The sequence below is a fragment of the Pseudorasbora parva genome, chromosome 13 (assembly GCF_024679245.1).
Source record: "Pseudorasbora parva isolate DD20220531a chromosome 13, ASM2467924v1, whole genome shotgun sequence".
Lineage (NCBI taxonomy): Eukaryota > Metazoa > Chordata > Actinopteri > Cypriniformes > Gobionidae > Pseudorasbora > Pseudorasbora parva.
The window spans coordinates 1,742,130-1,768,346 of record NC_090184.1 but is presented as its reverse complement, the minus strand read 5'-3'; the positions used below and the strand labels follow the sequence as shown (position 1 = coordinate 1,768,346).

At 39.4% G+C, this 26,217-nt stretch overlaps 1 protein-coding gene across 2 annotated transcripts in view; it reads left to right on the top strand.

Annotated features, from left to right (window-relative positions):
- LOC137038398 (sushi domain-containing protein 3) overlaps positions 1-21,543 on the top strand; it is a 152,493-nt gene extending 130,950 nt beyond the window's left edge. Inside the window, exons 1-5 of one of the 2 annotated variants that reach the window (XM_067412927.1) lie at positions 9,154-9,255; positions 13,874-14,071; positions 16,213-16,351; positions 19,444-19,608; positions 20,610-21,543. In XM_067412927.1, the coding sequence (XP_067269028.1) occupies positions 9,222-9,255; positions 13,874-14,071; positions 16,213-16,351; positions 19,444-19,608; positions 20,610-20,820 (747 nt within the window). In that variant the 5' untranslated portion in view covers positions 9,154-9,221 and the 3' untranslated portion in view covers positions 20,821-21,543. Of the gene's footprint in view, positions 1-9,153; positions 9,256-13,873; positions 14,072-16,212; positions 16,352-19,443; positions 19,609-20,609 lie in introns of those variants that run through there. The other variant, XM_067412926.1, reaches the window with a different exon arrangement.
- Positions 21,544-26,217: the final 4,674 nt, after the last annotated feature.

Genomic DNA, 26,217 nt, shown 5'->3' with positions numbered 1-26,217 from the left:
CCAACTACTGTTGTATTTATTGTGCTATAGAAATAACATTTTGAAGTAAGAGAAGCATTTTTCGCAGTGTACAGGACACTAAATGTCCTCGAGACGAAGGTTTTCTTGGAATAGGGTGGTCTTGACTTCCTGAGTGTTGTTCAGTCATGGTCATCATGGATTGTGAAAGCGTTTGCTGCGATGTGTTAAAACTGCTTAGTCTATTTCATCACATTCAGTAGTTTCACTGGGGTTTCAGTGGCTGTATTCTGCTGCCAGGCCAGGAGGTGGCGATGTTTTCACACCTGAGCGTTTGTTTCAGGACCTCGGGGCTATTGCGCTAAACTAGGATAAGGGATTAATCCGGGATATCGTTGTGATCATGGCTCTATTTATCCGCTAATATACAGTTATCTTTCGTTCTCGTTGTTGGTGTGTGTGTGTCTTCAGGGTACGTTTACACGACAGCGGTGTACTAAATTTTGCATACAGATGACAAGATCACCAAGATATCCCGGCTTAATCCCTTATCCTAGTTTTGTGCAATAGGCCCCTGGTGTTTTCTCCTTTGGTTCGGTTTATTTAGGCACAATCTCCCCTGGATCCGCACCTAAACAACCGCCTGAAGGAGGTGCTCTCGGCCCATCGCAAACCAACTCTGGGTCGGTTCGCTTGAGCTGTGACGAACAAACTAAATGGTATCATAATTCATAACGAGAATGTGCTTTAATAGTAATAGTGTCTGATTCTGTGAGTGAGTACATTAGTTATCATCACAGTTAAAATTAACAGTGTCCCTCCTCATCTTAAAGGGATAGTTCACCCAAAAATGTTTCTTCAGGAGAACACAAATGAAGATTTTTAACTCAACCGTCCATCTCATTATGCATGTCAATGAGGTGTATTTCTAGAGTAAAATACACACAGACATACGAATCCATATTAAACCCTGAGGCTCGTGACGACACACTGATGTCTTAAGACAGGAAACGATCGCTTTCTGCCAGAAACACAACAGTATGTGTGTTATTTTACCTCATATCAGACGAATCTCATCTAGTATTCCCAACGCCATTACTTCCGCTGAATGAGGTCAAAATACCGGCGCGATCATAGATATATTTACATAGATCCCTCGTTAGACTATCTGCACAGGCACTATTGAGGAATCTATATATATTTATATTTCTATGATCACCATTTTACTCTCAGATCTAGTTCTCCTGATCATTTTATCCCATTTCGGGATATTTTTGGGATATGGAAACTTCGACGGCTGTTGGACATAGAGTTGTATTAAGGTAAAAAATAACATGAGTACTAATGTTATCAACAGAAAACAGGAATAAAGTGAATATTTGCTTTATACGACAAACCTGAAAAAATGGCTCCATCTGGTAAAAAATAGTCAATTAAATGTTGAATCGTTGCCAACAGAATGAAAGCCTATTAACAAAGATTGCATCATTTTATAGATTTTATAGTTAAATGGAAATGGGATTAAAATAGCGGTTTTAATGGGTTTCAATTGGGGACATTTTTGTCCAAAAGGGCCTGAGCGTAAGTATTTTGTGTACCTACTGCAAATTTTATTTTTAAAAGGAAATGGCGGTGAAATAGTAAAATTCCGATAAAAATAAAAATACACACCTGAGTCAAAATGTATGCAGCTGGCCTTTACAAAATAAATAAAAAACTTACACATGGGTCAAAAGTGGACAAAAATGTCCATGTTAAAAAAGGGCCTGAGTGTAAGTATTTTGTGTACCCAGTGCAAAATAGTTTTTTAAAAAGGAAATGGTGCACTCTAAAAAATGCTGGGTTAAAAACAACCCAAGTTGGGTTGAAAATGCACCGACCCAACAATTGAGTTGTTTTAACCCAGTGGTTGGGTTAAATGTTGCTTAAGACAACCCAATTGCTGGGTAAGAACAACTCAACCATTGGGTTAAAACAACCCAATTGTTGGGTCGGTGCATTTTCAACCCAACTTGGGTTGTTTTTAACCCAGCATTTTTTAGAGTGTGGTTAAATATTAAAATTCCAATAAAATTAAATACATGTGACACATTTTATGCAGTTAGCATTACCACAGACAAAGTTATTAAAAAAACACTAAACTGAAAAAGCCAAAAATGTCCATAAGGAAGCACACGGGTTATTTTAATTTCCGATAGAAATGTAGCAGCGCGTTGATCTACCAGTTGTGAGTCTTTCGTGCAGAGACTCTCCTCATGTGTTTCCAATTTGCATAATGATGCATAATTTAAAAGTGAATGGCCAAATCATGACAAAAGTTCTCAACGCTGTTGCAGATGAAATATGGTTAGATACTGAATATTAATCACTCAAACTTCTTTATCTAAGACACACTACTTTACCGTTGGTCTTGCACGTCCCTGCCATGTTTGTAGTTTTTTAACACTTACTCCATGTTTGTAGTTCTAATCGAATCCTCGCCCAACACGCAATGGGTTGTGGGTAATATTAGCCTTAAAGGGTTACTTCAGCGATTAGCATATGGCTTTGTATCAGTAGAAACCCTGGAGAATATTCAAATTATTGTGCTTTCCCCCTTCATATCTCCCTGAGACAAGAGATTTATGCATTTTATTTCTGGAAAAATTCCTCCTATGATGCAAAATGACGATTTTTGCATCATAGGAGGAATGTTTGCCCAGAGGCTAAAGACTACAGCCACCAGAGGGAGCTATTTCCGCATGTTTTGAATCCGCGCATGGGGGATGGGCGATTACACTCAGCTTGCAGGGAGAGCTCAGCTTGTAGACAGGATCATTTAAACGGAGCTATGGTGAGCAATGTAAGTCTTTTAACTTCTCAAATTCATTTCTATGAAAGTTAAGCTTGCAAAGGCATGAACTGAAACGCGTGCCAGACTGAACTCCTGTGTGAATGTATGCCGCGAATGTAGTCGCAATTACCTCAGCTCTCATCACTCCTGCAGTTAGTGCTCAGGGCTGTGACACTCGCGCGGTGACTCACTCATTATGAACAGACACGTTCAGTTTTTAATTGTAGTGTCTTCTCTAACTCAGTCACAGTAATGAAGTTAGTGGTGTTGGGAATGGCCTCACAGGGCAGCGAAGCATTCTGGGAATTGTAGTCTTTCAACCCAATGGGACAAAAATACATTTTCTGTCTTTTCTCAGTCTAGAAGACACCAAATTCAAAAATAATTTCACATTTCTACTGCATTGATGACTCAGTTTAAATACAGATTCATCTTCCCAGCGCTGAAGTAGCCCTTTAAGAGTGTGAATGGATCTGCACTTTGGATTTTTAATATAAGTAGACCTTCTGGGTATCTTTGGCATACTTATTTCAACATACTACGACTTGGGACGCACTAATTCAAATTTCGACTACTATTTTGGACGGATATTATGCGAATTAGGACACAGCTATTGAATTTCGTTCAGAGTTGTGCGACCGCCAGTCAGTGTTTGTGGAGACCATAAATGAACGAGAAGTACGTGAACTGAATCTTGAATGTCTTATCTTATAAAACAGCATTTTTGTGTAAAATAGATCAATCCAAAACGATTTAAACAATGGGATAGTTAGTTTATTCATTAAAGGGATAGTTCAGCCATAAATGAGCCTGATGTTTATCTGCTGAAACACAAATACTGTTGTGTTTTTCTCACAGAAACCGATCGGTTCGTGTCTTAAGACATCAGTGTGTCGTCATGAGCAGCAGGGTGTGTGTGTGTGTTCTCTAAGCATGTTTTTTTGTTTGTTTGTTTTGCTCTCATAGAATTGTTCCCCATTCACATCATTATATGACCGACACACAGCAACGGTTGAGTTAAAAATCTTCATTAGTGTTCTCCTGAAGAAACACACACACACACCGACATGTTGATGCCCTGGGGGTCAGCAGATAAACATCTAATTTTCTTTTTTGGGTGAACTATCCCTTTAAATGAGCCGTTTTCCCACATGAAGCGGTTTATTCAGCCTCTCCTCCATTGACGTCTCCATCCCTGTGCAGTGTTAGCAGACGTTACGCTTGTTTTTGCTAACCTTGGCTTTGGTTGAGGAGTCGTCACACCCCGTTGGTCTTCCTGTTGAGCGTGTCACCTGACCTTCAGTACTTCCTCTTTCTTGTTTCTGATCCTGTACATCTGGCATCAGGATGCTCTAAGATCTAATAACATTTACTCTAACCCTTGCTTAACTCTCACTTCATTTTTCAAATTGAACTCTTGAAAATCTTCCTCGAGTCATCAGATCACTGAGACCAGGCTTCTGCACAGTGATAACACACACACACACACACACACACACGCGCGCGCACGCGCACGCACACGCACACGCACACTCCAACTCCAATTACAATGGATTTCATAGTTGACTGTAATTTTAAAACGACATTCTCAATGCTAAACAAACACAGTCACGGGTCATTTATGTCATCCAGTTACATTTTGGCTTCTTAATATTTGGAAGAAAAAAAGGGACATGTTTTTTTTTATAATTTTAGCATTCTACCAAAATAGTGGCATATTTAACTATATGGAATACATATTGGTCAAGCTCAGGGACTCAAATAATAATAATTGTTCAGACACTGGCCTGTTATGGACATAACTATAGTTATCAAAAGCTGTAAATTATGTAAATGTTAAACATTTGGGCTTTTCTTAGCCCTTATGCCATCATAGTACTTTTTTTATTCTTAAAACAATAACAAAACAATTATTGATTAATAGAATGTCTTGATTATTAAGAACAGGTACATTTTTATACCCATTTTTGCCAACGGATATGGTAAATAACACAAAAATATGCTATAACATATCCTGGAAATGGTGTTAATGTTCCTCACCTCCCAAAATAAGACATAAGGCTCAAAATAAGGCCCATATTGATAGGAGAGCATCTTGCAGTTGATGGAGATTTGTGGGATGCACATCCAGGACACGAAGCTCCCGTTCCACCACATCCCAAAGATGCTCTATTGGGTTGAGATCTGGGGACTGTGGCGGCCATTTTAGTACAGTCAACTCATTGTCATGCTCAAGAAACCAATTTGAAATGATTCGAGCTTTGTGACATGGTGCATAATCCTGCTGGAAGTAGCCATCAGAGGATGGGCACATGGTGGTCATAAAGGGATGGACATGGTCAGAAACAATGCTCAGGTAGGCCGTGGCATTTAAACGATGCCCAATTGGCACTAAGGGGCCTAAAGTGTGCCAAGAAAACATCCCCCACACCATTACACCACCACCACCAGGCTGCACAGTGGGAACAAGGCATGATGGATCCATGTTCTCATTCTGTTTACGCCAAATTCTGACTCTACCATCTGAATGTCTCAACAGAAATCGAGACTCATCAGACCAGGCAACATTTCTCCAGGCTTCAACTGTCCAATTTTGGTGAGCTCGTGCAAATTGTCGCCTCTTTTTCCTATTTGTAGTGGAGATGAGTGGTCCCCGGTGGGATCTTCTGCTGGTGTAGCCCATCCGCCTCAAGGTTGTGTGTGTGTTGTGGCTTCACAAATGCTTTGCTGCATACCTCGGTTGTAACGAGTGGTTATTTCAGTCAAAGTTGCTCTTCTATCAGCTTGAATCAGTCGGCCCATTCTCCTCTGACCTCGAGCACCAACAAGGCATTTTCTCCCACAGGACTGCTGCAGACTGGATGCTCTTCCCTTTTCACACCATTCTTTGTAAACCCTAGAAATGGTTGTGTGTGAAAAGACCTGACCTTGAGTGATTCCTTAAACAGATGAACAGAACTTTTATAACTATATCAGATATGTTTTTTACATTGTTTTGATCAGACAAACATTCTTCATGTCATAGATGGGACTTTAAGAGTGGGACAAGCAGGATAACATAACATTAAAATTAAAATTAAAACAAGAGTGAGAGTTGAAGCTTACTTCAGTTGGTACAGATGAATTCCAGCGGGAAAAATAAATTGTCATTTCCTGAAAATGGTCTCAATAGAATTGTGATCTTTTTTTAGAAGTCGAGAAAGTACACAACAGGGTGGAAGATGACTACAGGGACACGGCAAATGAAGAAAATTGTAAAAAAAACACAAATAAAAAATAAATAATAAAATAGTTTCACGTGATTTAAATGTATGATTAAAGGCAGTCTAGCCTAGTCTATAATATAATATAAAATATTATGAGGTTTTCTTATTACACGGCTCTGTGAAATACTTGATTCTGATTGGTCAAGCGCGCATTCCAGCGGTATGTTATTCCCAGATAACACACACCGCTCATCCGGGTACTGCGAGTTATCTTGACCGGTTCTACTTCTGTGCTTAACGCTGGCGCCATCTTGTGGCTTAAACAGCCGTGGGTTACAATGGAAGACTTCAAGGCGGGTTTCCTTTATAAAGTTTTAAATATGGATATTTTTCTGACACAAACGCATCGATTCGAATCAGAAGGCTCTATTAACCCATCGGAGCCATAGATAAAGGCTTAAAGCAGGTTGGAGCTGTTTTTCTTCGCGGAAGCTTTGCGTTAGAGCTAATAAAATATTTAATCTCAAGACAATATTTAGTGTGTAATTTATTTGAGACTAGTAGGCGTGTAATAAGCGGGATAATGTCCACCCAGCCGGTTGTTATCTCAGAATAAACCCCTTCAGAGTGACGCTCCGCTTCGCCTCGGGGTCCTGATCGCTCTGAAGGGGTTTATTCTGCGATAACAACCGGCTGGGTGGACCCTTACATGTTTTATAGTTCTTGTGGAAGTTAATTACTTTGCACTGAGGACATGATACAATTAAATGAAAATACCAATAAAAAGGTGTGTAAAATACAAAATAGTATTTTTTATGTATATTATACCGTTTTAAGTGATAAAGTCCAAATATATAATTTAAGCAATTTCTTATAAATATAAGCTATGACTGAAAATATGAGTAAGTAAATCAAATCATAAAGACAGAATAGTCATTGTATAACAGGAATGACTCAAATTCAATATCTGCATTTTAACATAACACAGACTGGCAAATTAATGTCCCACGTAAAATCTCTCAACTTTAAACATACCCTACACATCTCAGGTGCTCTTAATGTCAAGGATCAGGAAGTGGAGGACCCAGATGCAGAGTGAATCAACAAGGACAGGCAGCCAATGAACTTCACGACAGCTCGTGAGGCAACACCAGGCAGGGCGATGGTGGACCAATCCAGGCAGGAACCTGAGGCTTGATGGTCTCACAGAATCAGCTCCTTTCTTGGCTGACAGGCAGTGGAGACAGCGGCCAGGGAAAAACTTAGGACAGAAAACACAGGACACACACACTAGACAAGACAACAAGAAACAACAGACAAACTAAGAACTAAGACTAAATTAAACAAAAACTAAAATAATAACTGGAGCTAGAAAACTAGGAAAAATAGAAACAAAACCAATCTCTATAAAAACACTGAACTGAGAAATAAGAGGAAAACAGGAAAAATAAAAATAAAAAGGTAAGCTATCAAAACCAAGAAAACTAAACAATAAGGCTAAAGAGAAATGCCAAAATAAAACCTGGAGAAAATGAGCAAAATAAAGACAGAAACTACACTAGACTCAAAAACTCAGGAACAAAGAAAAAACTGAAAATAAATCCAAAGCTAGAAAAACAGGAGACACAAAATCTAGAACTGACTAGACACTGGGCTAGAAGCTTGCACAGACAAACAAACACACACAAATGCAACGAACCAGCAAAGACATGAGGGAAGGTAGCACAATATAAAGGGAGCAGAGAACATGAGGAACAGGTGAGCACAATTAGTGAAAGGAGGACTAGACCGGACAAAGTCGTCACGCCGGTTGCTATAGAAACAGTCAGCGTACTAAAACGCACGCTTATAACTGCATGCACACTTGTCCTAGCTGCTTGAAAAAAAAGAGCATTTAGAAACTACTATATGATACAGTTGTCAGATTTAATTGGTGATGTCAAATATAAAATTTAACAGCTATGGAGAATTTGATGTTTCCATATTTAAAGACATAGGAGCTCCATTTGAACGAAAGAGCTGCCCAGGAGGCGTTTCAAAGATGGCCGCCAAGATAAATGACTTGCCTGAAAGGGACTTTGACAAAACGCAGCACAAGTTTGTTTTTGTCTTTTTAAAGCTGAACTTCTTTTAACTTGAGTTGAGCGCTAGGTTAGCTATTTTAGAACAGCGTGTCATGCATGAGATGAAGCGGTTCTAACCACTGATCTATATAAATGACATGTAAAGAAATTGATATAGATCAGTGGTTTTAACCCCACTTCAAGTGAGACACGTGTCTTTACCCGAGGCTAAAAGTGTGGTCTGTGTAAAAAGAAAATAGTAAGATTACAATAAATAAGTAATAATTCAATTAGATTAAAATTAAAAAAGGGATTAATATAAAATATCAGTTTGTTGTGAATCTATTCAAATCGATTCACTGACTCATAACGGTTCGAAGCTTCGTTCTGAAATCGGCCATCACTATATAAGTCGTTATTTAGTGTTTTAGCGCACTAACTCTATTCTGGCCTCTTCATCAATGATTGTCGAGCCGCTGTAGTGAGATGGGCTTTGTAACGACGTCTTTAGTGCCTTTATGGGTCTTGAGAGAGGAAATGACATTGGTGTCAATGAAGGCCTTTCTGAGCCATCGGATTTCAACACTAATATCTTCATCTGTGTGTGAAGATGAGCGGAGGTCTGACGGCTGGCCAACCACAGGAGGAATTAATCACACAATTTACATTTCTGGCTGAACCAACCCTTTAAAATAAATAAATACAAATTGATTATTATGTAAAAACATTTTTTTTAAAATATTTTAATATTAAATAAATAAATCGGCTAAATACAATATTTAACAATAATGAGCCTACTATAGTGAGAAGAATTTTTTTAATAATGTAACTAACTAATTTTATAATTATAATATTAATTTTAGGATGGGGGGGGGGGTCTGTGGCATAAACGACGGCCATCTTATTCTCTTGTTCATTTTTCTATCTCTATGATGAGAGGAAAGAGTCCTCGAGCAGTTGATAGTTCGCGTTGTCATCGGTCATCTGGAGTTTAAGCTGTGAAAGACAGCGTGTCCTCATCATCATAAATCCTAAATACTCTCTCCAGACTGAGCAGTGCTGACTGTCTGTGGCCGTTCTGCGCATGCGCCGATCTTTAGTGAAGTGAAAGCGCTCGCGCAAGAGTTTGAATGGCATTCATCATTATCATCATCCTCAGTGATGGGAGACTGGAGCAGTGTTCGCAACCGAACAGGTACTCATCAAATAAACACTTCAGCTCTGCACATCTGATTTAGCGAGAGATTTGAGGGGCTATATAGAACAAGATTGCTTTATTTTACAGAGCTCATTACACATGTTACTAAACTTACAGTAGGCTAAGTGCAGTAGTCTGCGCTACAGGGACGCCTTAAAATAAAGTAACCAAGTTTAACCGATGTATGGTAGTTAAATGTTTTTTAAACATCGCTATAGCGGATTTTTTGTTTAACCGTGGATTTAAATAGACTTAGTTAGATAAGTTATTAGCTATTGATGGATGAATATAGGCTGTGCTGTTATATTCGTGTCTGTAGTGGCAGATAATGAGCTTGTCTTTTGTCGTGGTGTAATTATCGGGTTTTTATAAAGTGTGTGTGTGATGACTATCACTCACTATGAGTGAGTTTTTCATGTGTGTTAACAGTAGACAGGATGAGGAGCAGGTGTGTGTGTGTGTGTGTGTGTGTGTGTGTGCTGACAGCAGATGTGTGTATGTGTGTGTAAGCAGGAAACGCGTCTTTTGTAAATGCCAGCGGTTCTCTGATCGGAAACGATCGTCGTCTTCCTGTTTCTTTCTCAATCTTGTGTTTTCTGTTATTTCGAGGTGAGGTAAACTCATGTTGGTCTAAACCTGCATTGTCTGACTGTTTCGGTGGAATTTTCATTGCAGCTTTTCCATATGGCTTATTCATGGTGAAAACCCTAAATTATTATAAAAGTTATAGTGAGTTAAGTCTGAGTGTGAGACTAAAATACACCTTCCTAATATTGTGTTGGTCCCCCTTTTGCTGACCCGTCTCTGATGGACTCCTCTAGACCCCTGAAGGTGTGCTGTGGTATCTGGCACCAATATGTTAGCAGCAGATCCTTTAAGTCCTGTAAATTGTGAGGTGGGGTCTCCATGGATCGGACTTGTTTGTTCAGCTCATCCCACAGATGCTCGATTGGATTGAGATCTGGGGAATCTGGAGGCCGAGTCGACGCCTCAAACTGGTTGTTGTGCTCCTCAAACCATTCCTGAAGCATTTGTGCTTTGTGTCAGGAGCATTATCCTGCTGGAAGAGCCACAGCCACCAGAATACCGTTTCCATCAAAGGCTGAACATGGTCTCAGCAATGCTTAGGTAGGTGGAGCGTGTCAAAGTAACATCCACATGGATGGAGGACCCAAGGTTTCCCAGCAGAACATTGGCCAAAGCATCACACTGCCTCCGCCGGCTCGCCTTCTTCCCATAGTGCATCCTGGGGCCATGTGTTCCCCAGGTAAGCCACACACACACACACACCCGGCCATCCACGTGATGTAGAAGAACACGTGATTCCTCAGACCAGGCCACCTTCTTCCATTGCTCCGTGGTCCAGTTCTGATGCTCACATGCCACTGTTGGTGCTTTCGGCGGGGTCAGGGGTCAGAGGTCACCCTGCCGCCCCATACGCCTCAAACTGAGCTGCTCTGTGTATTCTGACAGCTTTCTATCAGAACCAGCATTAACTTCTGGAGCAGTTTGAGCTCCAGTAGCTCGTCTGTTTGATCGGACCCCACGGGCCAGCCTTCACTCCCCACGTGCATCAATGAGCCTTGGCCGCCCATGACCCTGTGGCCGGTTCTCCACTGGTCCTTCCTTGGAGCACTTTTGATAGATACTGACCACTGCAGACCGGGAACAGCCCACAAGAGCTGCAGTTTTGGAGATGCTCTGACCCAGTCGTCTAGCCGTCACAATCTGGCCAAACTCGCTCAAATCCTTACGCTTGCCCATTTCTCCTGCTTCACACACATCAACTCTGAGGACAAAATGTTCACTTGCTGCCTAATATATCCCACCCACTAACAGGAGCCGTGATGAAGAGATTCATAATGTTATGCCTGATTGGTGTATGTCGTTGTCCACTGAAAATAAGCTGCCGTTAAAATAAACTGTAAATATACTGTAAAACACTTAATGTTGTAATTGCAATATATGAATTAGAGTTTCTGTTGGCCAAATGTTTAATTTAGTTTCTTTTTATAATTGTTTTAAAATATGTTTCTGTTCCAGGCATTACTGAAGCCCCTCATAAAATCACCAATACCTTGGTTAACCTGTGGTTGTGTGCGTTTTTACATTTCCAGTCGTCAAAAATGTTAGTTACATGTTACTTAATAGTCAAATTACATCAGTGACAACTGCTCAAAATCCAATAAAAGATCTTAATAAGAGTCAGCGCAGATGCCATATTAAATATTATTACTACAGTCTTCACTAAAAGGTACTAGATCAAAACTCACAACTGTCAAAACAAAACGCTTTTGTCTTCAGAAGGTTCGATCTGTCATCAGCTGAAGCACTGGCATTGGGTTGAACTACAGTATTGAACACGCTGTTCTGTTCCTCAGCCTCGTTTTCATTCCTGTCAAGCTACAAATATGACGCAAGCCCGGATAAGGTCTTAATTTAATAACCCTATACTGGGAAATATTCACTGGACTATACACTACACTGTAAAAATGTTGGTTTAACTTAAAAAAGTAAGTATCCTGGTTGCCTTAAAATTTTGAGTTTATTTAAATTAAAATTTTGAGTTGATACAATGAAGGAAATTGGTTTAATAAATAGAAACTCAAAATATTATTGTATCTGAACCACATAAAAAAATGTGATAAATCATGAAAATAGCACTATTTGGCTGCGTCATCACAAATAAAACACATGCAAGTACGCAATATGCCTACAAAATCTTTTAATAATTAATTGAAAGAAGGTTGTCAATTCTCAAACATGTTCATTTTATTAACTCAAATTTTTTATTTTAATTAACTCAAAATTGTAAGGCAACCAGCTAACTTATTTTTAAAATATTGTTTTACAGTGTGTATAGTGGCCCTGGTCCCTCTTATACAAGCATATGTGGTTCATACGAAACTAAAGTATATTGCAGTATATGGGAAAATATCATGTAATACATTAGGCAATATATTCACATATATGGGATTTAATATGTATATTTTACAATATATTGAAAGCAGCAATCATTTGTATATTTTGTAATATATTACACACTGTAAAAATTATTTAGAAAATAAGTTACCTGGTTGCCTTAAAATTTTGAGTTCATTGAAAATATTATTAAAAGATTTTGTAAGCATGTTGGGTAATTGTGTGTGTGTTATTTCTGATGACGCAGCCAAATTGTGCTATTTTCATGATTTATAAAAAATTTATGTGGTTCAGATACAATAATATTTTGAGTTTCTATTTATTAAACCAATTTCCTTCATTGTATCAACTCAAATTTTTAATTTCAATAAACTCAAAATTTTAAGGCAACCAGGTTACTTACTTTTTTAAGTTAAACCAACGAAAACCAACAATTTTTTTACAGTACATGAATATATAATATATTGTGTATATATATATATTATTCCATGTATTTATAATATATTATATTTCAAGTAATATATTGGTAAACATTTTCCTTTCATAAAGGATGTTATTTGTTCGACACGAATTTACAGTTTGGTTATTAGTGTTTTTGCGCTAGTGAGAAGTGAAACTAAGGGTGTGTGTTCACGGATGAATCATGCAAACACTTTAGGGCGCAGAGAAATATGAGGTTTTGCAGACATAAGGGTCATTTCTGGGATTTTGTCCAATCTGTTATTATATTGAACACCCTGTTATCTCTTTTGTCCGCCCTGTTAAGCATTTTTTTAAATATATATAGCATTGTATTTAATAAAATCAGCACAAAACATTCTAATAATTCCGTCAACGAAAGTAAACAAAAACACTGGAAGCATTTTTATCTGAAAACAAAACAAAAAAAGTAAAATGATGTGTTTGTGATAAAGTAGTACAATTCATACACAATATTTATTTTTTCAGATCATTTATTAACTGATATGCTTTTAAAGGGACAAATGAGTTATCCTGGATAATGTACACAGTGCCCATATATTAGACTCATGAGTGGGTGGACATTTGCCCTTGTTTTTCATTTATTTGGTTTAAAAAATGGCTAAATGTATTTACCAGAGCTTGACCAAAATAAAACAATCACTCTATCACGCTACACAAAAATGAAATGTACATTTCTTTTAAAAATGAGATTGATTTTCCACGTTATGATGGCCAAAGGCCCCAAATAGCTAACAAACTACACAACTTCACTACTTGAGTAAAAGTACCGCTGGTAAAATATAACTCCGTTACAAGTGAAAGTTGTAAAAAATTATTTTTACAGTTAAAGTACAGAAGTATTTGTTTTCAAAAGTAAATTATTTTTTATGTCGCCGCATTATTGCATTATAGTTGTATAAATGCACATTATGCCATCATGGTTTAAGCCAGTCAGTGACGCTCCATCTGACACACTAGCAGACGACTAACTTAAACTCATTTAAATACTTGTAGAAAAGTTACAAAGCTCAAGTCATAAGTTTACAGAAAAAATAATACTCCAGTAAAGCACAGAGACTCAAACAGTGAACTGAAGTACAGGACTCGAGTAAATGAGCTGAGGGACTGTCCAGCGCTGGGAATGACCCGTGGCATGTAGTTTGAGGTTAATGTATGAGTGGTGTTGGTTCTTGTGATTGAGTGTGTGTGTGTGTGTGTGTGTTCTGCTCAGGCCAGTGCGCTCCGCTGCAGTCTCCGGTCATCGGGACGCTGAAGCTGGTGTCCGGCGATGGCAGCAGTGTGGGCAGTGTGATGAGCCTTCAGTGCCCGAGCCGACACCGTCCGGTCGGCGGAGCTCAGATGGCCTGTGTGGATGGTGTGTGGAGCAGCGACGACGCCCACTGGAGCGGCGGGACACCTGAGTGCAAACGTAAGACACACACACACACACACACACACACACACACACACACACACACACACACACACACACACACACACACACACACACACACACGCAAAATATTCCTCCAGTGTAAATCATCTGTTCTCTATGTGAATATATAGTAAAGTGTGATTTATTCCTGTGATCAAAGCTGAATTTATCATCATTACTCCAGTCTTCAGTGTCACTGATCCTTCACTAATCATTCTCAGATGATCACAAACATTTATGATTATTATCAGTGTTGAAAATGGTTGTGCTTTTGTGGAAACTGATACATCCTTAAAGGGGTACTTCAGCACTGGGAAGATGAATCTGTATTTAAACTGGGTCATCAATGTAGTTGAAATGTGAAATTATTTTTGAATTTGGTGCTTTCTAGACTGAGAAAAGACAGAAAATGTATTTTTGTCTCATGGGGATGAAAGACTACAATTCCCAGAATGCTTCGCTGCCCTGTGAGGCCACTCCTAAAGCTACAGTTCAGTCAGAGAACAGACACTACAATTAAAAACTGAAGGTGTGTGTTCAATATAATGTGAGTGAGCGGCTGAGGGAGTGTCACGGCACAAACGCAGCAGGAGTCAGATTACATTCACCGTGATGAGAGCTGATGAGCTCGTGATGAGAGCTGAGGTAATCGCGTCCGCACTCGCGGCAGTCTTTGGCCTCGATCACACAGAATGCTAGCCTGACGAGCCGGACCCACATCAAGATGTTTGGTCTGGAAACTCATCATTGACGGCTCAATCCGAGGGGCGGATAAACGGCTGTCTGTCAAACTCCCTCTGCACGCGATAGGATAGCGCTACACCAACCAGAGCAACGAAGGTGAAGCAGAGCTCGCTGACTGATTAAACATTCGCCGTATCCGGTCGGCTAAACTCCGTACACATCTTCCCTTCTTAAGAATGACTTCAGTGCCGTTCTTTGTTCTTTTCTCAGAGAAAAGCTTAACTCAAGTCTTCTAGAGTCGCGGTCAAAGCTGATTCGACAGACCGCTGCCGTTCGCCAGTTTCTGTGTTTACTAGAAGCACGCAAACGCAACTCGGCCGTCGTCATTATGGCCCCGCCCACCGACTCTATACACGATGTGATTGGCTCGTCCAGATTGTGAGGAATACAGATCAGAATGGTATTGAGAGTTCCTAGACGACACTTGCGGGCAGATTAGACTTGCTGCTGCTAGGGTGCATCTAGATTTCTAGGCTAACAGAATGCGTTTTTGCAGCGAGAGGCGCCTTTTTTGAATGGATTTCGGTTGGCAGAGAGCGTTATGTGCGCTGCTTATGCGCCCTGGGCGCCTGGCGTTTCTCAAGGAGCGCTCCGAGCACTTGAAGTTGAAAAAAAGTCCACTCTGAGCGGAAAAGCGCCCAACGTCATCACGTTTATTTTCTGTTGTCCAATCGAATGAATGGAGAGGCGGGCCTTCCGTTGTGTTGACCGTTACATTGATTTGACTGACAGTACAGGTGATTCGGGGGTTGCCTAGAAACATTAAAAAAAACAAAACAGTGCACTGCTCTTTTCTGAAGGAAAAAACGCCAGCCAAAAAAGGGAGTGCAGTGCGCCTCGCGTTTTCGAACCTGAAAAACGTGTTCTGTGTGATCGGGGTCTTTCTCAGCACGTGTCAAGTCTAGAGCATTTTCACTTCATGCCTTTGGAAGCTTAACTTTTAATATGAATTAATTTGAGAAGTTGAAACCCTCACTTTGCTCCGCCGGCCGCTCCGTTAACATGAGTGCCTGCAGCTGCGAGCTGAGCCGTGTGTGCGACCCCATCTCTCATGCGCGAGTTGAAAACGTGGAAATAGCTCCTCTGCTGGCTGTAGCCTTTAGCCTCTGGATGTCGGAGGAGGAATTTTTCCAGAAATAAAATGCATAAATGTCTCGTCTCAGGGGGATGTGAGGGGGGAAAGCACAATCATTTGAATATACTCCAGGGTTTCTACTGATACAAAGCCATATGCTCAAATAAGTGACACATGAGTCAGTAATATGAAAGTTGAGATCTTTAAACTGAATTTACTGTAAGAGTTCATCACCGGTTTCATACTTTTGGTGATATAAATAATTCCTCTGTTTCGCTTCTGCTTCCTTCATCCTCTTCTTGCTGTGTGTTTGCAGCTTTGTCTCGGCTCGAGGACCCTGGCTTTCGATTGGCTCTCCTCATGTCCTTCATCAGCGTCACCATCATTCTCCTGATGAGCATCGCCTTCATCACTTCCTGTCTGGTCAAACACGTGAAGCGGGAGGAGAGGAGGAGGTGAGAGAACCTGAAAGATGTCTAATGTTGCTATATCTTTATTCCCTAGTGGGCTCAGTTATACTAAATGTACACTTCAAATCTCAAAAGTACATTTTTATAAAACTGTACTTGCAGATAATAATAACGTGAGAAGGTAACACTTTATAATAATAGTCCGTTATTAATAGATAACTGCAGGAAGTAATGCAGGACTAATGAGTATCACTACATTAACACTTCAGCTACTACTATTAACTAATATAGAAACAAACTGAACTAATCAGTTAGTAGCACAGAATTTAGGAGATAGTTCCTTATTACAGTTTTTCTCAATTGTTTTCACACAAATTCTGGTACTTGAGACACAATGACCACAACATGTAACTCATTCGCCGACCCCCTGAACCCATTCTGCTGAACTACAAGCCCAGTTCCTGCTTTACACTCAAACTGCAGCTCTAAAACACACTTTTCTCAAAACACTACACACAATAATCTGTGTGACGGTGTTTGCCCTTGTGATGAGTCAGTGTGTATATCTAAAAGGCAGTGTGTTCTTTGTGAAAACAAGATATTTTCTGCATGAAAAGCGTGCCAAAAGCAGAGAACTGTGTGTAGTGTTTTGAGAAAAGTGTGTTTTAGAGCTGCAGTTTGAGTGTAAAGCAGGAACTGGGCTTGTAGTTCAGCAGAATGGGTTCAGGGGGTCGGCGAATGAGTTACATGTTGTGCTCATTGTGTCTCAAGTACCAGAATTTGTGTGTAAACAATTGAGAAAAACTGCAACTAACTGACCAATTATCACATTATTGTGTGTCTGAGATGTAATTAATCATATTCTTTACTCTGAATAATGTCATAAAATGCATCACTAATTACTTAAGCGTTACCTAGTCATTATGCAGGTGCATTATACATTATTTTAAAGTGGAAAATATGTTTTTTCACTTTAAAATAATGGTCCAGATCACCAGTAGTCCTTAAAGGGTATGTTCACCCAAAGATGAAATGTCTGTCATTAACTCCTCCCCCTAATGTCGCTCCACACCCGTAAGACCTCCGTTCATCTTCACACACAGTTTAAGATATTTTATATTTAGTCCGAGAGCGTATGCAAGTGTATGCACACTATACTGTCCATGTCCAGAAAGGAAAAAAAACATCATCACAGTAGTCCATATGAGACATCAGTGGGTTAATTAGAGTCTCTTGAAGCATCCAAAATACATTTGGGTCCAAAAATAACAAAAACTACGACTTTATTCAGCATTGGCTTCTCTTCCGGGTTTGTGTTCAATCCTCAAATAAAGATTCGAACGGTTATATGTCTATGTGGTGCTTTCAGACAAACCATATGTAAGTTCATAAGTCAACCGCATTGCTGTGTATTTTCTCCTTAAAACTGCAGAACCAAAGACTTTTACCAAGCCTTGTAAACAACCAAGTGAAAAGGTGGGCAGGCATTAGCACATTAAAGGGTTAGTTCAGCCAAAAATGAAATGTCTGTCATTAACTCCTCTCCCTAATGTCGCTCCACACCCGTAAGACCTCCGTTCATCTTCACACACAGTTTAAGATATTTTATATTTAGTCCGAGAGCGTATGCAAGTGTATGCACACTATACTGTCCATGTCCAGAAAGCGAATAAAAACATCATCACAGTAGTCCATATGAGACATCAGTGGGTTAATAGCACGTGATTTCAGCAGTTCGGATCGCGTCAAACGGCCAAACTGCTGAAATCGCGTGACATTGGCGACCCGAATCTTTGATCGATTCACTGATTCATTAACCGTTTGATTCTTTTGGAGGCACGCGGAGGAGAAGCCAATGCTGAATAAAGTCGTAGTTTTTGTTATTTTTGGACCCAAATGTATTTTGGATGCTTCAAGAGACTCTAATTAACCCACTGATGTCTCATATGGACTACTGTGATGATGTTTTTATTCCCTTTCTGGACATGGACAGTATAGTGTGCATACACTTGCATACGCTCTCGGACTAAATATAAAATATCTTAAACTGTGTGTGAAGATGAACGGAGGTCTTACGGGTGTGGAGCGACATTAGGGGGAGGAGTTAATGACAGACATTTCAGTTTTGGCTGAACTAACCCTTTAAAGAGTGATTGGGTACGTGAGTAGTGATACATTTTATTACTTTATTCAGAGTAAAGGCTGCAACAAACTCCGCAAAAACAGAGAATAAAGTTCTCGCTCCCAGGGCTGCGATCAAAATGACGTCATGTTGTTCTCAGCCCTGGTTTGAGAGTTCTCGCAGCTTGTTCTCGACACGTCGCTTGAGCAGAACATTTTTCTTGCGGGTGTCCGAGAACTATTTGTGTGATAGGTCAGACATTTAATGTGGATGTGGTTAATGCGGAGAAACGCAGATGATCGGCTCCTGCTTTTCTCATGAAGTATGAATGCACTGGCCAGAACAAACTTTGGCGGCTTCAAGAAAACGAACAAATGTCTTTGTTCTAGCAGAGTATGTTCCAAGCTTAACAAAGGACAATTTTTAAGAACTACTAGTTTCTACTAGTACCACTTTAAAATAATGCTCCAGATCACTAGAAGTTCCTGCATAATGTCTAGATAACACTTAAGTCATTAGTGAAGCATTTTATGACCACATTAAGAGTAAAAAAAGACAATTTCTCACATCTCAGACATGTTAATGTTGTGATTAGTAATTAATTAGTAATTTCTTTATCATTTTTCCTTGTTACCTATTAATTATTAGTGATGCCAGTCTAATTGAGTAACTATTAATAACCTAATAAGGAACTATCTTAGTCCTGAATTCAATATTACTAACTGATTAGTTCAGTTTGTTTCTATATTAGTTAATAGTAGTAGCTGAAGTGTTAATGTAGTGCTACACATTATAGTTATCTATTAATAACGGACCATTATTATAAAGTGTTACCCTTTAATGTAATAAAAGGTCACTTAAGGGTTCTGCCCTCAAATGTTGTCGGCAGACCCAAACACAACACGACTGACTGTCAGAAACGCTCGAGCGGCTTTAACTGATGACGAGGAGCGAGAGGAAGTGTGTAAAGCAGCACTGACGTTGATGTGTGTGTGTGTCTCTTGTGAATGTGTAGGGCAAGAAAAAGTGGGGCATCAAAGTTTTGGCATCAAATGGACGTTGAGCTAGAGGAGCTGCAGAAAACCACGAACAACAACAACAACAACAACAACAACAACTACACACAGCACACCGCAGACAGACAGATATACAGCTGCGGTGACCTGCGCTCTCCCTGCAGGTAAAAATACACACATGTACACCGATCAGGCATAACATTATGAAGTGAGTAGCACTGATGATCTCTTCCTCACGGCTCCTGTTAGTGGGTGGGATATATTAGGCAGCAAGTGAACATTTAGTCCTCAGAGTTGATGTGTGTGAAGCAGGAGAAATGGGCAAGCGTAAGGATTTGAGCGAGTTTGGCCAGATTGTGACGGCTAGACGACTCGGTCAGAGCATCTCCAAAACTGCAGCTCTTGTGGGCTGTTCCCGGTCTGCAGTGGTCAGTATCTATCAAAAGTGCTCCAAGGAAGGACCAGTGGAGAACCGGCCACAGGGTCATGGGCGGCCAAGGCTCATTGATGCACGTGGGGAGCGAAGGCTGGCCCGTGGGGTCCGATCAAACAGACGAGCTACTGGAGCTCAAACTGGGGAACACATGGCCCCAGGATGCACTATGGGAAGAAGGCGAGCCGGCGGAGGCAGTGTGATGCTTTGGCCAATGTTCTGCTGGGAAACCTTGGGTCCTCCATCCATGTGGATGTTACTTTGACACGCTCCACCTACCTAAGCATTGCTGAGACCATGTTCAGCCTTTGATGGAAACGGTATTCTGGTGGCTGTGGCTCTTCCAGCAGGATAATGCTCCTGACACAAAGCACAAATGCTTCAGGAATGGTTTGAGGAGCACAACAACCAGTTTGAGGCGTCGACTCGGCCTCCAGATTCCCCAGATCTCAATCCAATCGAGCATCTGTGGGATGAGCTGAACAAGCAAGTCCGATCCATGGAGGCCCTACCTCACAACTTACAGGACTTAAAGGATCTGCTGCTAATATCTTGGTGCCAGATACCACACCACACCTTCAGGAGTCTAGAGGAGTCCATCAGAGACGGGTCAGCAAAAGGGGGACCAACACAATATTAGGAAGGTCATAATGTTATGCCTGACCGCTGTACATTCACAAGAAATTTCAACACAACTTGAAAAGTACTGTAATGTGTGTGTGTTTCTGACAGGTGTCTTCATCAGGAGAAGCCCTATCCTCAGATCATCCATCCGGCCCAGATCTCTCTGATCCTCAGTCCAGCCACTGACCACCTGATGAACACACACACCAGTGCTGTGGACGCACACACCGGTTCTGGACACACACACTTCTGCAGGCCGCTTCAGGATCCGGTCTGGACCGGACAGCACCGGTTTAACCCGCCGGTCCACATCATATGAGCATGTGCGGGACACTATGGAGGATTTTGTGAAGTAATCGGGGACTGGTCAAAACTGAGAATTTGAACATTTTCTGATGTGTTGTGTTGTGTGTTTTTTATTTTACAGTTCACACTGTAGCCTATTGAATTGTTATTGCACTTAACATGCTTTTCCACTTGACTAGTTATTAAAGTATGTCATACAGTACACAATGGACAACAATACATGTTTTAATTAGCTGTATGCTAAATTATTATAATGCCACATTACTGGATGTTTAACCTTTATAACATGCCTCTTTCCCTTAAAGGTCGATAATGATTTGACTGGTTTAACATTAGTGAGTGTGTAGTGTCGCTGTTTGAGCACAAAAAACATCTGAAAAGCTACGACGCTCAAAGTTCAAACCAAATCTCTTTTTAAGGACTACAACAAACGGCTGGTGGACTACAACAGGTTATTGACATCACTAACCCTAACATTTGCATAACTCCGCCCCCGGGAACATGTTGAGTTGTAGTCGAGCACATTTGGGAGTCGCTCAAGCTGTTGTCCGTCTTTCACATTTATTGATACGGTACGAACACAAATACAATCGCATGTCGTAAAGGAAGATGACAATAAATTATAACCGTAATTAAACTAAACTATCCCTGTTCTCTCTTCATCAGCAGATATTATAACCGTAATTAAACTAAACTATCCCTGTTCTCTCTTCATCGGCAGATATTATAACCGTAATTAAACTAAACTATCCCTGTTCTCTCTTCATCAGCAGATATTATAACCGTAATTAAACTAAACTATCCCTGTTCTCTCTTCATCAGCAGATATTATAACCGTAATTAAACTAAACTATCCCTGTTCTCTCTTCATCAGCAGATATTATAACCGTAATTAAACTAAACTATCCCTGTTCTCTCTTCATCTGCAGATATTATAACCGTAATTAAACTAAACTATCCCTGTTCTCTCTTCATCTGCAGATATTATAACCGTAATTAAACTAAACTATCCCTGTTCTCTCTTCATCTGCAGATATTATAACCGTAATTAAACTAAACTATCCCTGTTCTCTCTTCATCAGCAGATATTATAACCGTAATTAAACTAAACTATCCCTGTTCTCTCTTCATCTGCAGATATTATAACCGTAATTAAACTAAACTATCCCTGTTCTCTCTTCATCAGCAGATATTATAACCGTAATTAAACTAAACTATCCCTGTTCTCTCTTCATCAGCAGATATTATAACCGTAATTAAACTAAACTATCCCTGTTCTCTCTTCATCTGCAGATATTATAACCGTAATTAAACTAAACTATCCCTGTTCTCTCTTCATCTGCAGATATTATAACCGTAATTAAACTAAACTATCCCTGTTCTCTCTTCATCTGCAGATATTATAACCGTAATTAAACTAAACTATCCCTGTTCTCTCTTCATCAGCAGATATTATAACCGTAATTAAACTAAACTATCCCTGTTCTCTCTTCATCGGCAGATATTATAACCGTAATTAAACTAAACTATCCCTGTTCTCTCTTCATCTGCAGATATTATAACCGTAATTAAACTAAACTATCCCTGTTCTCTTCATCTGCAGATATTATAACCATAATTAAACTAAACTATCCCTGTTCTCTCTTCATCAGCAGATATTATAACCGTAATTAAACTAAACTATCCCTGTTCTCTCTTCATCAGCAGATATTATAACCGTAATTAAACTAAACTATCCCTGTTCTCTCTTCATCAGCAGATATTATAACCGTAATTAAACTAAACTATCCCTGTTCTCTCTTCATCTGCAGATATTCTAACCGTAATTAAACTAAACTATCCCTTGTCTCTCTTCATCAGCAGATATTATAACCGTAATTAAACTAAACTATCCCTATTCTCTCTTCATCGGCAGATATTATAACCGTAATTAAACTAAACTATCCCTGTTCTCTCTTCATCAGCAGATATTATAACCGTAATTAAACTAAACTATCCCTGTTCTCTCTTCATCTGCAGATATTATAACCGTAATTAAACTAAACTATCCCTGTTCTCTCTTCATCAGCAGATATTATAACCGTAATTAAACTAAACTATCCCTGTTCTCTCTTCATCAGCAGATATTATAACCGTAATTAAACTAAACTATCCCTGTTCTCTCTTCATCAGCAGATATTATAACCGTAATTAAACTAAACTATCCCTGTTCTCTCTTCATCAGCAGATATTATAACCGTAATTAAACTAAACTATCCCTGTTCTCTCTTCATCGGCAGATATTATAACCGTAATTAAACTAAACTATCCCTGTTCTCTCTTCATCAGCAGATATTATAACCGTAATTAAACTAAACTATCCCTGTTCTCTCTTCATCTGCAGATATTATAACCGTAATTAAACTAAACTATCGCTGTTCTCTCTTCATCAGCAGATATTATAACCGTAATTAAACTAAACTATCTCTGTTCTCTCTTCATCAGCAGATATTATAACCGTAATTAAACTAAACTATCCCTGTTCTCTCTTCATCTGCAGATATTATAACCGTAATTAAACGAAACTATCCCTGTTCTCTCTTCATCAGCAGATATTATAACCATAATTAAACTAAACTATCCCTGTTCTCTCTTCATCGGCAGATATTATAACCATAATTAAACTAAACTATCCCTGTTCTCTCTTCATCAGCAGATATTATAACCATAATTAAACTAAACTATCCCTGTTCTCTCTTCATCAGCAGATATTATAACCGTAATTAAACTAAACTATCCCTGTTCTCTCTTCATCGGCAGATATTATAACCGTAATTAAACTAAACTATCCCTGTTCTCTCTTCATCAGCAGATATTATAACCGTAATTAAACTAAACTATCCCTGCTCTCTCTTCATCTGCAGATATTATAACCGTAATTAAACTAAACTATCCCTGTTCTCTCTTCATCAGCAGATATTATAACCGTAATTAAACTAAACTATCCCTGCTCTCTCTTCATCTGCAGATATTATAACCGTAATTAAACTAAACTATCTCTGTTCTCTCTTCATCGGCAGATATTATAACCGTTATTAAACTAAACTATCCCTGTTCTCTCTTCATCTGCAGATATTATAACCGTAATTAAACTAAACTATCCCTGTTCTCTCTTCATCAGCAGATATTATAACCATAATTAAACTAAACTATCCCTGTTCTCTCTTCATCAGCAGATATTATAACCGTAATTAAACTAAACTATCCCTGCTCTCTCTTCATCTGCAGATATTATAACCGTAATTAAACTAAACTATCCCTGCTCTCTCTTCATCGGCAGATATTATAACCGTAATTAAACTAAACTATCCCTGCTCTCTCTTCATCTGCAGATATTATAACCGTAATTAAACTAAACTATCCCTGTTCTCTCTTCATCAGCAGATATTCTCTGCTCATCTCACAGCAGTTCCCACACCAGCGGTTTATAGACATGACAAAATATGCTAATCAATGACTGACGATCGTTAACTCATAAACTCATCCTCTATCCCTTCAGAAGCATCCTGTGTCATTCTACATGTTGTCTCTTCTTCTGGAGTCTCTCCATCATTGTCCGACTCTAGTTTGATCGTAGAATGCTGAACAGTTTCTGATATTTTCTGTGTGTGTGTATGTGTGTGTGTGTGTGTGAGAGAGGTAATCGAATCTGCTAACGCGAGCTTTTGAAGCTCCGCCCTGTTCCTGAAAGAGGCGGGAGCATCACCTCATTTGCATTTAAAGGGACAGACAAAAACAACGCGTTTTGCTTACCCTCAAAAAGTGAAAATTTTAACATGCTATAAAAATGAACAGTGGGGTATTTTGAGCTCAGGCTTCACACACACTCAGATACTTATTTTACATGCTGTAAAACGGGGCATTATAGGACCTCAAATGGTCTGTAGAATGATCTATGTTGAATTTTATTAGCGCCAGTGGTGGCTGTTGAGTGACCGCTCATGCTTGCACTTGTGCACACATAACTAAAAGAGACTGAAGCGCATTCAAGGCAATGTGGATATGTTTGCACAAGCTCTGCAGTTCACCAGATGAGGTAATAAAAATTAGCCTACACCTGATGGTTTGATTATAATATATATTAAGACTACAGACATGAGTTTGAATACACAAGAGACTGATATTACAATAGCTACAGAATGACCGCTTTATCCTGAAGCATTCATTCGTTTTTTTCAGTGTCATTGATCGGAAGAGCTCTCGGGAGTGTGTGTAACTCTCACATCCTTTGGATTTTCCCAGCAAAAACGACCCAGCTTCAAATTCGCAGAAAGTCTCATTTTTTAAGCTTCAGTATTTTCACACATTGGCAATAAAAATCGGTTAATATGTGGAAATTCTTACATATAGCCCCTTTAACGTTTACTACAAAAACAGTTTATATATATATATATATATATATATATATATATATATATATATATATATATATATATATATATATATATATATATATATATATATATATATATATATATATATATATATAAATTATCATACAACACAGAATTTAAAATTTCCTTGAGTTTTTCAGCAAGTGACTGTACTGTAAATATCACAGTCCAAAACACTTTGTGTTCTGTTGCTAGTGTTGGTGCCTCTGGATATAATGAGCGAATAATAAACATGGGTGCAGTGCAAACGGCACACTTATATTCTTATTATTATGCTGTGTGCCTTTTGATCATTTGTTTGTTCCAGATTCATTAGCCGATAGCGCCACCCTGTGGGTCTTTATAAACATTGCAAACCCCTAAATTAATCTTTAAAGATTTGAAGCAGCTTAAATGAAGCGCACACATTAGTTATATTAAAAAAGTAAAATGTGTTTTTCTTGCTGCAGTAAAAACGCCATGTGTGAATATTAAGCATGAATTAGATACTTACTGCATGAACAGCTGGCCGTGTGAGTGTGCGCATGTGCCGCTACAGGTGTGTGTGTATGTGTGTGTGTGTGTGTGGTGGTGGTGGTGGGGGTGGGGGGGGGGGGGGGGTTTCTATAGCCTGGTGCGGACTTCAACCTGAATGCACGCAGACTCATGGGGACTCGTGTCACTGTGGGGACCTAAATGGGTACAAAAGCTTATAAATCATACAGAATGAGTTCTTTTGAAAATGTAAAAATGCAGAAAGTTTCCTGTGATGGGTAGGTTTAGGGGAAGGGTTAGTAAGGGGATAGAATATACAGTTTGTTCAGTATAAAAACTATTATGTATATGGAGAGTCCCCAGAAAGATGTGTGTGTGTGTGTGTGTGTGTGTGTGTGTGTGTGTGTGTGTGTGTGTGTGTGTGTGTGTGTGTGTGTGTGTGTGTGTGTGTGTGTGTGTGTGTGTGTGTGTGTGTGTGTGTGTGTATTCTCATTCAAAATCTC